The following is a 15812-nucleotide window of genomic DNA, read 5'->3' on the forward strand; positions in this document are numbered from 1 at the left end:
CCGGGCTCCCCCCACCCCACCACCTCGGCGCCGCCCCGCCTCACCCCGCCCCCTCGTGGCTAATACTCTGCAAATTCTATGCAGTCGCCGAGGACTGGAGGCCCCCATGGTGTGGCGAGTCCCCAGGCGCCAAGAAATTCGCGCTTCAAGACTACCTTCTGGAAGCGTCCACCCGTCCACCTGAAAACGCCAGCCTGTTTCTCTCCTCTGGACCCTCGTGGAAATTCCACCCATCCTTCAAGGCTCAGCTCTAAGGTCCCCTCCTACAGGAAGCCGTCGGTGATGGCGTTGGCCCGGATGGGACTCACAGAGCTTTCTGGCAGCACTCTAGGAGCAACTAGCAGGGTCTGCACTCAGTCCGAGCTGCTTAGATGGGAAACATTCAACAGATCCACTGGTGCCCACTGTGCGCAGAGGCTCTGTGCTAAGTGGCTTTGCCTGAAGTGTCTGTGTTCTTCCTCCAGGCCAGAGACCCAGGTGGGCTGTGTCCTCTGCATCTTGTTCCTCCAGCCCCAAGGCAGACCTGGCAGCAGGTGGGCAGCGGGCAGAGATCCCCGAAGGGGACTGCATCGCTCCAGCCTCAGATTTGCAGGGCCCTGGACGTCCTGGGGGTTAGCGAAGGCTCTGGAAGCAGCACTGACATGTCTCTCCTCTGGGTCTTGGCACTGACTCTGCCTGTCGCTCAGGTACGTGTGACCTGGACAAGATGCTTCCCTTGCCTGAAAGTCAGCCTCACGTGCCTCCTCGTTAGAATGGGTGTCAGTGTCACTGATCCACTTTTCCGAGGGGCTGTGCGTCTCACCTGGGGGGGTGGAAGTGTGCAGGGCTTTACCCCTTTACCCCTGCTGCCCAGAACGGATTCAGAGCTGGCTGACAGGAAGGACACCCACCTGTTCTGGGGGACTGCCTGCACGAGGGGATGACCACACCAGAGCTTTTCTTTCTCTATTTTCCTTTTCTGTTGACTAACACAGTCTTCTTATGATGAAAACAATCCCTCCTCCCCCAGTTGAAATAGCGCCTTCGGAAGTTTTCCTGCATACAAAGGTAAAATACACTCAGAAAAAAATTTAAGCAGTAAAAGTAAAAATGGGACTATATAAACCACCCCAAATTCCACCCCCACCAGAGGCAAACTGGATTGACATTTTGGCAAATACCCCTCCAGACATTACCCCTCCAGACATCACTCCTTGCACACAGCCTTTCTGTCTTTTGTGTGCGTGCCCCCCCCCCACAATTTTATATAAACACCACATGTGCTGCTTTGTAATATGTATTTTTTTTTCACTCAACAAGGTGTCATGGAATTTTTTACATGTCAATACACAGATAAAGATTTACATTTTTAAGAGTGTTTTGAAAAATACTTTCAATTTTCATCCTGATAAAGGTTAACCTCTCCTCTCATCGCACCCTCCCAGACCTCCTCACTTCTCCCCTGGGGGCTGGCCCCATCTCCCATCTCTGTCCCAGCGCAACAGGGCTTCACCCTTAGGGGTCCGTGGGGACTCTCTGTTCCCAACTAGAGCTGAACCAAGAGGCAGGTTGGCAGGAGAAGGCAAAGCTGGGGACCCCAGGAGGCGGGCATGACCCAGGGAGGGTAGGGGAAGAGAGAATCAGTACATCCCCCAGTGGAGACCAGATGGGGGACAACACCAGAATTGGGAACGGAACGAAGGACCCCTCCCACCCCTTTACCCACCATTCCTCCCCGCCATCCCCCCACCCCCCCACCATCCACCCCCCACCATGCCTTAGGGAGGTGGGAAGTTTCTGCCTGCTGTTCCAAGTGAGGCAGCCTTGCCTGAAAGAGATGGGACCTTGGGATCCTTGGCTACTTTTTGAGAAACACGAGATATTTCAGTATGACTCCCCTGAATGACTAATTTCCCCAAGAGACTTGAGTGCTGACATCTCCTCTGGGGGACATTTTTGCTAAGTATTTGGCTGTGGAAGGCCAAGTGGAGTCTTGTTCCTCCCTCTCTCACCCTCCTCTTTTCCACATTAATCCTCAGGTCTAGAGATGGAGACATCATCCCCCTGCCTTTGAACAGGATGACCGGAGCTCCCACCCAGGTTTCCACGGGAGGAGGGATTATGAATCCCAGACTCAGGAGGACCCGGGGACATGTCCCCGGAGGAACAGGGTGCCTGGGGGCAGTCCCTCTCTAACCTGATGGCCTGTCAGGGGGCCATCAACTCCAGATTCCTCACCCCCTCACTCCAATTTCTTCCACCCAAAAAAGAAAGTGCTTGTGAAAAGCGGGGGCTGAGTGGCCCTAGTGTCACCACTGCCAGTCCCGCCCCTCCACCAGCTCGGGTGAGAAGAAGAACCCTGGCAGTGACACCTCCTCCTTCTGTTGCTGCATCACCCTCTTCCCAGGCCCCAGGGCTGGAGGGGTGGGAAAGGAGGAGCAGGAGACCAGGCCCCCTGGGATCTCCTCACTTCTCCATCACTGCCCCTCCCAGCCCCTCTCCCATCCCATTGGCCTGCTGAGCGTCCAGAAGGCTGTTCCACCAGGAGAAGCTACACAGGGTGTGAGTCTGGGATTTGAGAGGCACTGTCTCCTACACATATCACATGTGATGACACAAGCTGGATGGTGACTCTGGGAAATCCAGTGACCTGCCAAACTCACAACCCCACTCGTGGCCAAGCCAGGGCTGGAACCCTGGTCTCCGGACTCCTGATCCAGTGTTCTCGAGACTGTCTGCCTTCCCATTTCAAGTCAGAACAATAATAATAAATGAAAAGTCATGTAATCCCCTTGGAAGAGGTTTGGAAAACAGGAGAGAAAATTGCCCCTAACTCACCGGCTTGGACCCTTGTTTTCCTCACCCTGGGGTCCCACGCATGTTTTCAATGCTCCTTTTTCAAGCTGTTCCAAGACTCAAAATGAGGGAGGCCTCCTTGATGGCACTCAGCACCTGCCACACCTGGGGGTCACATACTGTGCCAGAAGGTTCTGACAGTGTGCATTCCTGGGACCTGCTTCCAGAGATTCTGATTCCCAGGCCTGTGGCAGGTTCCCAGAATCTGTGTGTTCCAGGAGGATGCCAGGTGATACTGGGCTCCGGGGAGTCCGCACAGCCCCCTCCCGGCTGCCCTCCCTCTCCACTCTTCCAGCCCCAAGCCCAGCACCATAGAAGGACATTCCGTGTGCCTGCTCCAGCTTGCGTGTGCCTCCCTGTGGTGGATGGAAGGGCTTCGATGCCAGAGGACAGAGGACGGCTGCCCCCAGCATAAAGGCTTCCTTATCAGCTTCAGGACCACATAATTCCTTCCTCACCAAAGAATCCAAAAGCCACCCCGGACCCTCTCCTTAAAATGTGTGGAGTGTCAGGGCACCTTGGTGGCTCAGTCAGTCAAGCATCTGCCTTCAGCTCAGGTTGTGATCTCAAGATCCTGGGATCAAGCCCCGCCTTGGGCTCCCCGCTCAGTGAGAAGCTGCTTCTCTGCTTCTCCCCCTCTCTCTGCCCCTGGACCGTCCCCATGTTCTCTCTCACTCTTTCTTTCTCTAAATAAATTTTTAAAAAATTTGTGGACTGTTGAGCTCCCCCAGGACCCAGAAGGCTCCTGAATGGGCTCACACTGCAGGTGCAGGGAGGGTGGGGCAGCCAGCTGGGGCCCGGGGGCGGGTGGGGGTAGGGGGGAATGGGAGCCGGGTTGCGGGGGGAGCTGTGGAGACTCAGAGGTACCAGGACCCAGGATGACTCCCCTCCACCCTGCTGGACCCAACCTGAGAGGGTATCTGGGTGAAAGAGAAGGGATCAGCATGTTGGGGATGAGGCAGGAAAGGGAGGAGAGCCACTGTGAGACTTGGGCCATTCTGCAAAAAGCATTGAGAGATGGAGAGGGGCAGGGGCCTCAGTGAGGAAGTCTCAGGTTGGGTAACAGGGAGTACGGGGGGTGCCTGGGTGTCTCAGTCAGTTGCAGGGTCCTGGGATGGAGCCCCACATGATCGGGCTTCTTGCTCAGTGGGGAGCCTGCTTCTCTCTCTCCTACTGCTGCTCCCCCTGCTTGTGTTCCCTCTCTGTGTCTGTCCAATAAATAAATAAAATCTTTTTAAAAAACGAGGGGGTACAAGACAGAAGAGAGGGAGACAGAATAGGGAGAGGGTGAGGGAGATCTACAGAGGCAGAGCAGCCTTGAGAGCTGGGGATAGGGCAGAGGGAGATGGGTAGGCTTGAAACCCCAATTCCAACCCTCGCTGGCTGTGTGACCCATTCCAGTAGCTTAACCTCTCTGGTTTCCTAGTCAGCAAAAAGAGCCGGTAGACCTTCTACAACGACAAACTGGGTGAACTGGATCCCAAGAGAGCTGTGAGGTCCTGTAAAGGGGAGGGGGTTTGGCCCTAAGACAGGCACGGATCAGAGGCACAGGCTGGGCTAAAGTGCCTCTTCTTCCCTCTCTTCTGAGCCGTCCACATCCTACTCTCCTCCCTCCAGTGTCTGTAGGTCCCTCACTCAAGGTCCTTGAGGCCAGCCCCCAGCCTTTCACTAACGGCCCTGGGCCTAATGAGAGCTTCTCTGTAAGACTTCACCTCAGAAAGGACAGGCTTCCCCTTCTGAGATGCCCACCCACCATTCCCTAGAGGATCTTGTCTCTGAGATGGGCCAGCCGCCCCCACCCCTGGGACTCTGGGGTCACAGAGATCAATCTCAGTCCCAGCTCCTGCCCCCAAACAGCTCCTAGCAGCCTGAGGCCAGGGCCAGAGCTCTTGAGTCCCTCTGCGCCCTTGTCCCCGGAAACCCACCAGCCTGCGAGTGTCCGTGACCCACGTCTGTGCACATACAACCCACAGACCTCCACTGGACAAACCTGCGAGCTGTCCCCACGGCCAGACCCCTTCTCTCATCCTACATCCAGCCTCAGCCTCCCCGGGGCTCCTGGGGCATCTGCCTCAGCTCACCCCCCCCCCCCCCCCCCCCGCCCTCAATGCCCTACCCCCTGGGGCCCAGATTGCCAGGCCTTCAGAAGAGCAGGGCCGGAACCTCGGGATTAACAGCCAGGGAGGGAAGGAGGGGAATGACAAGCACCTGTAGGATCCCTTCCCCCCATGACAGCTGCAGGAGTTCCATGTCCCCAGCAGACCGGTGGTCAGTATGGGCTCATCTCAAGGTCAAAGGCTCTGGGTTCTCACCCCTTGGCTGGCTCCGTGTTCCCCACTCCACACCCCTCAAGGTTGGACAGCCCTTACCCTTTGGCTCCAGGCCATGCCTGGGTCTGCCTGCATTTCGGTCCTTCACTCTCTGTGGGCACCTATCAGGGACCATCTCTTCTCTTGGTCGCTAACTCTTCTCACCCCCGCCCCAGCTCTTCACACAAGACCCACACCCCACACACCCCACATGCAACCACACAGCACCCCGCCCCCACTGAGCCCCCAGGCCAGGGCGCCCGTGCCCTCCTAAAGGGACCCTAAGATGTTGGGGCCGGTCTGTGATCCTGGGGGCATGCCAGGTTGTGGATGGGCAAGCCTGAGCTTCAGGGAAGAGAGGCTGTGTGTGCCCCGCCCCCCTTCCTGGGGAATCTCAGCAGACAGGCCCTTAATCTCAGGCAGGAAGCAGGGTCCGGTTACCAGGAGGTGAGGGGAATACCCTGGGCTTTGGGTAAAGGGAGCTTCTGGGGGCGGGTGCATTGAGGGGAGATGAGGGAAGAAAAGAAGGGAGAGTGGGGTCTAATCAAGTTAACCCCTTCACAGCCAGGCTCCTGTGCTCTTGGAGACAGTGTGACTCCTGGTCACAGTGAGGCTTGGCCAGCTGGGGGTGGAGTGGGGGGCCCTCTCTGGGCCTCTGGCCACAGGACAGCAGACTCCCTGCTCAGCTGCCATCTCTCCAAGGCCAGCTTCTGGCTTCCCGGGAGCCCGGAGGCACCCCTGCTTGTCTGGTGCCTCTATTAGCCTCTAAAGCTTCCGAGTCTCTGGTGCTCTGCTGTGTTTGTCTGCTGCTGGGCCTCTCAGGTCCCTGTGTCTCTGCCAGCCTGGTCCTGTGTCTTCTTTACATCCAGCTGTCTCTGGGATCTGTGTGCTGGGCCTGAGGGCAGGCTCCGTACCGACCGCATCTCCTCCCTCTGGGCCTCGGTGTCTGCTTGTCTCTACATCTCTCTTTATCAATCTCTTGAGATCTATCTCCATCTCGGTGTGGCTGCTGTCTGGCTGTCTGGCTGTCTGTCTGGGATGGGGCCTCCTTCGGTGAGTCTGTACTGGGCCTGTTGTCTCTGGCCTGAGGCCCTTTGGCTTGGCTCTCTGGTTAATGTTGTGGGGTGGAGATGAGATGGGACGGGCTTATGGGCTAGACCAGGGATGGCTGAAGGAGGGAGGTAAAAGGGGGACAAGGGCGGTAAGGGGGTGGGGGGAGGCGGTAGAGTGGGATGGGAGGGGGCAGATGGAGGGGCAAATCTCATTCCTAACTGGCCTAAAGCAAGCCGTGAGAGGAGCGCCAGATGAAGCTCCACGGGCCAAGGGAGTGCACAAGGGAGAGAGGGACTGACAGGGAGTACCCCTGGCTGGGGCCGGGAGTGGAACTGCACAGAAATTGAAACAGACATCAATGGGGAGGACCGGGAAGCAAATAGAAAGACAGGCGGGGAGCTCTGGGTTCTGATCCTGAGTCCACCAGGGGTCCCTGATAACCCTCTCTGTGCGGGGAGTGCGGGGGAGGGGGCAGAAGCCTTCCCCAAAAACAGCACAGGAGACTGCTTGGCCCCTTCTGTCTCTCAAGGGGTATCCCAAAGTCCCATCCAGTCCCAACGTCCTCTGTGTCTATGATTGGGCCAGGGGGCAGGTCAGAGAGAAGAATGGAGGTTAGATAGCAGGAAGGACTTCCTGCCACGCAGCAGGAGGGTGAGGAGGCCCAGCTTCTCCCGCCCCTCCAGCGGTCCTGGGTCCCTCCATTGGGGCTGGGGGTGGGGCTCAGCAGCTGGGTAATTAGCCCTCGCTCTCAGGCCCTGGGGGAGGGGCCCGCTGGACTGAGAAACCAACGCAAAGTGACAGGGGCAGTTTTGACACGCCGTGGAGCTGACGGGCCCAGGGGGCCGGGGCTTTGGTTTGGGGGGGGTGAAATCCCATCAGATGATTAAAAAATAGGTCAGAGGGAAGAAGCGCAGCCGGCACTGGGTCCGTGGTGAGAACGCCATGTAGCTTCCCTGGGGGCTTCAGGCCAAAATGGGGCGGGGAAGCTGGGGAGCATTGGCAGGGGCCGGGGAGCTAGCAGTGAGGACAGGAAGGCTTCGGGGCCCAGCAGCTGGCCCTCTGTCTCCCTCAGCCCTGTCTCATGGGGACACTTTGAAATCCTATCTGCAATCCACTTTCTGGCCTTCCTGGGGTACCCGCTTCCTTCTCAAAGGCAGGAAGGTGCAGCTCTTCCTCTGTCCAGCCCTACCCTGCCAGAATCTGTTACCCTCCCTCTGCAAGACCTTCTTACCTTCTCACCCCAGACCTCCTGCTGCAAAGGCAGCCCTTTGACTTCCCCAGCATTTCTCGACCAGCTAAAAAATTCACCTGCCACCACACCCTCTTCATCACCTTGATGACTCTACGTCCTGCTTGGGGTCCGCTTGGCCCTCCAGCTTTTTCTCAGAGCTTCCATTTCCCTCTTTCCCTCCTACTTCTCCTTCTCAACTCTTGCCATAAAACAGAACAGGGACCTGGGAAAGGCATACGACAAAGAAAAGGCAAGGAGCAAGGGTGGGGGCCCACGAATCTGGCCCAGGCCGCTGATCTCCATGCACTTCATAGATAGAAGTGACTGGGTTGTATAGACCTCGGAGACACCTGGGAGTGTCCTGTCCCTTGAAGCAGCATAGAGCCACCTCCCACTTCATCTACCTAAGGTTGGGAAGTTCTTTCCATTGTCTTCCCACAGCCCCTCATGCTGCAGCTATGATCCCCAGAGCCTATGCAGACGGAAGCACCTGCTCAGTGCTCGGGGAATGGCAGCTCGACAGCCGGTGACCTGTTCCTCATCGATCCCAGGTGCACACACAAGGCGGGCAGGCAACAGCGTCTGAGCAGCGGGACAAACCAGGCATGAGCCACTTCATCTTCAGCGAGGGGGCACCAGGGTCCCTCTCACAGCAATGGAGGACACCCAAGGCCATGTAGGCATGAAAATGGATTTGGCTGGGTCTGACCTTGAGTTTAACCCCACTTACCAACCCAGACATAGATCCACTCTGACACGCAAGTCTAAGATTTCCCCGGGAGCTTGTCTTTGGCTGCCCACCCCACTCAGTCACCCACAAAGTGCCACAAGGAGTCCTGCCCACCTCCTTCCACCAGGGCCACAGGCAGGCAGCACTCCCCGCAGGGTCCTGAGATAAGCCCTGGACCCACAGCTCCAGCCACAGGGGGCATGAAGCTGGTGTGGCCACCCAACACTGCCCCCCTCCCATTGCCTGCTTCCATTTCTTTCCAATCGCTGGACCAGAACCTGACGAGTCCGGTGGGTTAGGGAGGGATGGCTGTGGTCAGGCAAGTCCTTTGCCTTGGGATGAGTGGCTGCAAAATTGAGGTACTGAGCCCATAGTCTTCACACCTCTCCACCCCTCTCCCAAGCACCCTGACCTGAGGCTACCACCAAAGCTCAGGGCCCCAGGAATGGGCTGTGCACCAGGGTTCCCCAGCTCCCACTACCCCAGACACACGGCTGCTGAGTCTAACTTGTATTTTGTCTCATCCCTGGACTGCCAGTGAGTTTGGAAATTGGAAAAACCCAAATCCTCTCTGATTACCCCATTCCCCTCACTGCTGCTTGGGGTGGGGAGGAAGAGACAAGAGACCACCCCAAGCCACTCATACCCTTGACTTCACTAGACATCCCAGGGCTGTGAGGTCAGCTCGGCAGGAGTCATAGTCCTCCTTCCGCAGACAGGGAAACTGAGGTAGAAGTTAAGTACCTGGTTAAGGTCACAGAGTTAGAGACCCAATGCCAAGCCCTGCGCCTGCACTTTCCCATGATAGCACCTGCAAAGAAGAAATTATTGTTCTTCCCATTTTACAGATGAGGAATCTGATGCTTAAATTTCCCCAGGCTCTCTGTTGTTTTGATCCCCTCTCCTTCTCTCCTCCCAAGGTATCCTGCCCAACCCAATTCTGGCTCAGAGTCCTTCCCCTTCCTCTGGAGAAGGGCGAGACCCTAAGGTCTCCCCAGTCACCCTAGTGAGCACCCCCCTGTACTTTGGGAAGTCTTTCCTTATGTCCTTTTCCATCTGATGAGCCTGCAGAACTGAACTCCATTATGCAGCAAATCCCATCCCATTTAGAGTGGGGGGGGGGTGGGATGTAGGACTTAGGAACTGGAAGGGACAGGGAGAGGCTCAGATGCAGGGCCACGATTGGATAGGGCATGGCAGCAGTGGAGGAAAGAAGAATCTGAAGAATCCGGGAAGAATCGGGAGTCCTGGTATCCAAGTGCAGGGGTGGGGGGGCAGGGGCATTCCTCACTTCTCTGAACTCCCTACCCCTTGAGACTGGGCTCCCTTCCAGACATCCAAGCTGTTAGGTGCTTCTGTCTGTGTCGGGAGGGGATCTGGGCAGCTCTTAGAAATGGGAAGAGGACGCCACTGGTCATGCTGCCTGTCGTTCCTGCTCTCTGTCCACTCCGAGTTTCATCACACCTTCAGCTCTGCCCTTCTGCTAACAGAACCCGCACTCACTCTCCCTCCCGCACTCACTCTCCCTCCCGCTCTCACCTTGGGACCTGTGAGCCAGTGGCCAAGAGGGGGGCAGCAGAGCCAGCTGGAGATGCCAGCTGCCCCCACCTCTCCCCTGCCAACCCGACTGTCTATGATCCTAGGGAGCCCTGCCTGCCCCAGGCTCAGCCTCCGCGGTGGCTCTGAAGACAGCAAGCAGGACGCAAGAACTGATCTAGGCTGAAAGCGAGGAGGGGGCTTTCTTTGACTACTTATGCGGGGAACTCGAGGGTCCCATCCTTTGGCCCCAGATCATCTCAGGATCTAAAACCACCTGAAGCTGCCATCCTTCTTTCACAAACCCAGGGAAGATTTCCAAAAAGATAATCTGAAGCAGAGTCCCTTCCTTGCCTGGGCTGTAAGTTCTTCTTCGAGTCTAACCTTGGTCCCTTGCAGAGGGGTGGAAGGGGGCAGAGATGAATCGCAGTTTCTTATAAACCTGGTGGCTTCTTGTTCCCCGACGACAATATAGCGGAGGAGCTCTGTGGTTCTGGCTCTGAGTCAGGCCCCCTCGCCTGGGCGTCCCCAGTGCCATCTCTCTCCGCCCCACCCCAGACTGGAAAATCAGGCTCATGCCTCTGCCCGAGTCAGTGCTTCCCCTGCTTCCCCTCACGAATCTCGCTTTCCCCTAAAGGGAGGTATTTCCTCGAAGCTGGGAAAAGTTAAGGGGGCAGAGGACTTGCCAGCTATGCGGAGATGGGGAGATGGGGGAGGCGGATGGTGGGCATGGGGCAGGGGTGTGGCTATGCTGCCTTCCCTGTCCTCCCCCTCCCCCACTGTGCCCAGCTCCCCAGTCCAGCTCTTCTAGCTCAGGATGTGTGCACCAGAGCGCAGAGCTTGGTGTGTGTGTGTTCACACACTTAACACACATATATGGTTGGTATTGGGGGTCGGCCCCCCCAAGTCCCCAACAGTGAGGAGGGGGAGGAGGATGGGACGTGTCATGCTTCTGGTATGCCTGTGAATGGTACTATTTTTCCTAAATGCATGTTCTTTATATGTTCGGTGTCCACACGTGGTCTGCTTCCCTCCCAGAATCATAAGTCTGGTCAGTACCCACCTCCCTACCTTACAGCCTGGGTCAGTAAAAGGATTCCCTCCCCCTCCTTAAACGAAAAGAAGCCCCCTGGCTTGGGCCGCCCCAAAGGTTGGGGGACTCGAGGATCAAAGAGGAGGTAGGCATTTCCCTTCTCAGAAAACAGACTCTTCCTCTGCCTACCAACCAGGGGACCCCCAGCCCTCAGCTGCTGGGGGCTGTTCACAGAGATGGGGTCCGTGTGCAGACCCTCCAACTTCCCACCTGCACAAAGGCTCAAAGGGACAAGAATCCCGTCCTTGTGGTTCCCAGACCCCAGGTGAGGGGAGTTTGGGGAAAGCGAATCCTGGGGAGAGTGTGGTTAGATGGCCTGAGTCAGCAATCTAGAACTCACGTGTGCCCACCCCCAGCCTGGGGCAGGCAGGGGTAATGCGGGCACCGAAACAGAAAGAAAGATGGGGAGACAGAATGAGAACAGGAGAGAGAGAAACCGAGACAATGGCCAGTCAGAAAGAGAGTGAGGGGTCTAACGGGGACGGGGTCGAGGCTGGGCACTGGGGGCTGCGAGAACACAAGTGATGAGGGAGCCGGCAGGAGGGTCAAGGGTCCCTTTGCCCTTCTCTTTCTTCGCTAGCAGCGCTGAGCCACCAAAGGTCAGCACTGGAAGAATCCAAGAACCCAAGTCTTTCATTTCAAGAAGGGGAAATGAGGCTTAATGATAAAGTCACCAAAAGGGAAAACCGGGCAGGGGTAGGACCCACCCTCCTGCCCCAAATGGAATCGGGAGGACTAGGCAGGGGGAATGTTCGGTCTCAACCTTCTGGATAGGTGATGCTGGGGGTGGGGGTTGGGGGAGAACTGGAGACTTGTCTTGACACGTACTTGCTTGCCAAGTACACTTCTTCCTTTGAGACATTACAGATCAATAATAGCTAAACTTTCTAAAGGATGCTTTAACCCCACTTTACATAACATTGAGATGAAGGGAGGCGACCTCCTCCCTTGCGGATGCCCAGGAAGGAGGAGGGAGGAAAAGGGGCCCAGAGTGTTTTATCCAAAAGAAAAAAAAAAAAAACAAAAAAAAAAAACCAGTCCCTCTCTTACGCGGCCCACCTCTACCCGGAACTCAGGATCACCTGGGTTCTCTCTTCCTGACTCAGGTAAGGATGGAGAGGTAGACCCTGTCAGCTCTAGAACTATCTGTCTAAATCACACGGACTGCAGGCCTGGGGCTGGGCATTCCCATTCACAGCCTGGCTTCTCCCATCCCCCGCCCGCCCCCCCCACCTGAAAGACCACCAGCAGAACTTGGCCCGGATGGCAGAGGGGACCTGTCTCCAGGTCACATGGCCACCAGGTGTGGGGGAGAGGAGGGGAACTCCCAGCAAGCACTCTGGTCCCAGGCCCAGGCACCAGCTGGGCTGCCAAGCTGATACCCAGGCCTGCCCAGGGGACCTCCGTGCCCAGTCCCGCCCTCAGCAGCAGGCAGCTTAGCTCCTGGCTCACTGGAGACTGGGAGCTGGAAAAGGCAGATTGAGAGGAGACCCTCTGGGGGACCTGAGTGTCCTCATCCTCGGCCCCTCCCTGTTCCAAACTGTTGGATAAGGGCAGTCCAGGAATGATGTTACCCTCCACCTTGGTGACCTCCCCGCCAAGCCCCCGGGAGCCCAAAGACACAGTGCCTGCCGCCCACCATGTGGGAGCTCAGATCCCATCCAAAGCAAACCACTTTTCCATCTCTGCCTCTGCCTCCTCCAAAAATTTGGGGGGCTATTAAGGGGGGCTTCCAACCCCTTTAGTCATCCTAAGAAGCCGAGCTGAATAGTGGTGACTGATAGTCACCTAACCACAAGCCAATTCTGTGGTTTGAGTTGTTTTCAGGGGAGCAGCAATGCACCAGCAGAAGGCCCAGGGCAGGGGAGGTGCCTCCTGGACCCCTGCCTTTGCCCTTGCCCTTGCCCTTGCCCAGGGCCCCAACCCCACCTCCCAGATGCACAGAGAAGGCTCTGAAACCACCAGGAAACCCTCGCTCTCCCCTCTTGCCTCCATGTCCGCCTGGCATCATGACTGGTTAGGGGGGCTTCTTCCTACATCCACGACACACATTTTTCTTCTCTTCTTTTCATTTCATTTCATCCATGGTTTTCCCCCTTTGCTTTCATTTCCTTTCCTTTTCCTTTCTTCCCTCCTCCCCTCCCTTCCTTCCTTCTTCCCTCTCTGCCCCCTTTCCTACCCTCTTTCCTCTTACATGTGTGTGGCAGAAATAATTTAGGACCCGTAGTGAAGACAGCAGAAGCTGCTGGAAGGCCCCCAAATGTACATGGCCTGCCAGGCCCCAAAACCAAACCTACAGATACCCAGGCCCAGTCTCCAGCTCCTTCAGCTGTGGTACCCACTGCCCCCAGTCACAGAGCACATCTGTTCACCTCCCTCACAGGCTGGGAAAAGATCAGGATTAGCAACAAGGGATACTCACCACACAACAGATTTTAGAAGACTTTCGGAAATATAGAATGCCAAAATGTCAGAGCCAAGAAAGAAATTAAAACCACCTGGTCCAGAACCTTCTTTTTTTTTTTTTTTTTTCCTCAAATTGAGAAGCGGAAGCTCTGAGAAGTGATGCAATGTTCCCAGAGCATGGTTAGGACCAGAGGTCCTCACTCTCAGAACGTACTCTAACCGCCTCCCTTCACTGGACGGCAAACTGCGGGGTTTCTCGCCTTCAGGGAGCAGCATTGAGCGGACCCTTTGTCCTGATGACCAGGGAGAAACATAAGCCAACCAGGGAACAGGCCAGGCACAAGGAGGCAGAGAGGCTTATGTTTTTTCCAGAAACACACAGCATCCCTCTCCTTGTCCTCTTCCTCCAGGAAGTCTGCCTGGATTAGCTATGGACCTGTCACCCTCCACACATGGAGGGAGAGAAGGAGGGAACAAGGCTGAGAGAGATGGGCCTGAGTGCCAAACCCAGCTCAAAGCCCCGAGGGACAGGGAAGGAGGAGAAGTGAGAAAGGCCAGAAGTGGGATCTGGACAGGAGGCGCCGTGGGGAGAGAAGGTAGGGAAAGGAGGCGGCATCCCCAGGGGAGAGAAGCGGCCCAAATGAGTCACGGCTGGTCAGGTGCAGCTCTCCTGGGGGTGCCCATTTTTGGTTAAGCTTTATCATGTGATTTCTAAGAGTGGTGGGCTGGAGCTGGCTCCCACCAGCTTGAAAAAGCAGATTATGTCCCCCTCTTCCCAGGGCTCCGTGCCATCATCACGGCAGCTGAAACTGGAAAGCCCGTTGTTAGACACTGACCAGCCCAGCTCTGGGTAATGGGGGCGACTTCCAAGCCAGGAGCCCGTGTGTCGGTGTGCGTGTTGGCCATCATGCACCATTCCCAGGGTCCCCATGGGGTCCTATATGAGTGCGAGACAGTGCGCTGTGACACCTGGGCTAGATCCGTGTGGCACTGTGTTCCCAGTGGTGTGAGACTCCGTGTGTGTGTGTGCCGTGCGTGTGGGAGGAGTGCGGCATCCCTGAGAGCCTGGAATGTGAGGAAGGGTATGGTGTGTGTGTGTGTATGTGTAACTGGGACTGTCATGTGCCTTGTGGATCTGGGGCTAAGTGTGACAGGGTGAGTCTGCTGGACAGTGGGGAAGAGACCCGCATGTGCCCGCTGTCGGGGATTAGGACAGTGCCCGGGACCAGAGACCCATAAATCCCAGAGTTCTGAGGACTCAGAGTGGGTGGTGGCTGAGGGCCCATCTGTGAAGTCCCACTCGGGCCTCTGTCTCTGTCGCTCCTGGAGGGAGTCGGATGCCAAGGCAGGATCTCCCTGACTCTAGGCAAGGATCCCTCTGATCCCAGGGGGAAACAGTCCTCTTCCGTGCCCCTCACCCACGTTTTGGGGTGAACCATCCCCTTCACACCATCTCCAGATCTTCCCTGTCACCTCCCATCCACACTTGGCTTTTGTCCGGGGAGCAGGACAGCTCAGGGGCCTTCAGCACCCACAAGGCCAAGGAGGGACATGATGGGCACGCAATCAGCCCCGCCCACTTACCTCCCTTTGCACTGGAAAACTGGGGCGGATGTCCCTCCAGAGCAGGGGGTCCTGGATGGAATAATGCGGGCTCCCTGCGTCGTCCCTTTGCTGAGCACCTCCACCCAGTCCCTCCGCCTCAGGGAATTTGAGTCCACTACCTGAGAACCCCCACAAGGGGTCCTGCCAGCCTTGGGCTCAGGCACCGGGGGAGGGGGCCAGGCTCCTTCACCACAGCCGCTCCCCCTGCCGCTGTCCCTCCCTGGTCTGAGTTTGGAAGAAAAGCAAGACAGGACAGTGGGAAGAGGACTGAGAGGAGAGACAGTGTTCCCACTTGTGGCTTACTGACCCAAATCCCACACCACAGTCCGGCTTGGGGCCATAGGTCTTCTGCCTCACCATCCTCCCTCCCCCTCCTCCCTGGAGCCTTCAGACCCCCATCACCTGAAGTGGGTGACGGCTCAGCTCCTGCCTCTGGCCTGCACCGGCCCCTGGCAGCCCAGACTCCTGGCCTTAGAGGGGGAGAGCTGTCTACTGTGGAAAACAGCCAAGGAACCAGAGCCGTCCGTTCATCTGGGCAACGCGCCCGAGTGTCTTCACCAGAAATTCTTCCTAAAGTCGACCCTAACATTCCCTCTACGTGCCCTGCACCAGCTGGCTCCAAGCCGGGCTTTCTTCCCAGTTCAGCCAGCCCTGCTCCTTCTGCCGAAGCGGGACTATCAGGCAGAGCAAGAGCCCAGTTCCAAAAACGAAAACAAAAGTCTCTGCTCATTCCCAGCGCTCACCTTCTCTGTGCACCGTGTCCACCCCCGGCCACCACAGAAACCCACAGGGCACTGGAGCCTTCATCCCAAAATGAGTCAAGGTCCCTCAGAGGGGGTTGAACCAGGGTACAGGAATTTCCCTTCATGTCAAGCAAGGGCTTTACTTGACACCAACCTCTGTCCAGCCTTCTTGGCCCTTGGAGCCAAGATTGGCTTCCCTGCTCAGAGGGGCCAGAGCTCCTGTGGGCAAACCCAGTTGTCCCCTGGAGATGCCTTCCTCCCTGACCTCTGA

At 56.9% G+C, this 15812-nt stretch overlaps 1 protein-coding gene across 1 annotated transcript; it reads left to right on the forward strand.

Annotated features, from left to right (window-relative positions):
- Positions 1-14744: 14744 nt before the first annotated feature.
- On the forward strand, positions 14745-15812 carry LOC116875941. The gene is given in 3 exon segments (XM_032871778.1): positions 14745-14907; positions 14910-15346; positions 15348-15812. Coding segments are annotated over 3 exon segments (1065 nt in total).

The sequence above is a fragment of the Lontra canadensis genome, unplaced genomic scaffold (assembly GCF_010015895.1).
Source record: "Lontra canadensis isolate GAN:19392208 unplaced genomic scaffold, GSC_riverotter_1.0 scaffold43, whole genome shotgun sequence".
Lineage (NCBI taxonomy): Eukaryota > Metazoa > Chordata > Mammalia > Carnivora > Mustelidae > Lontra > Lontra canadensis.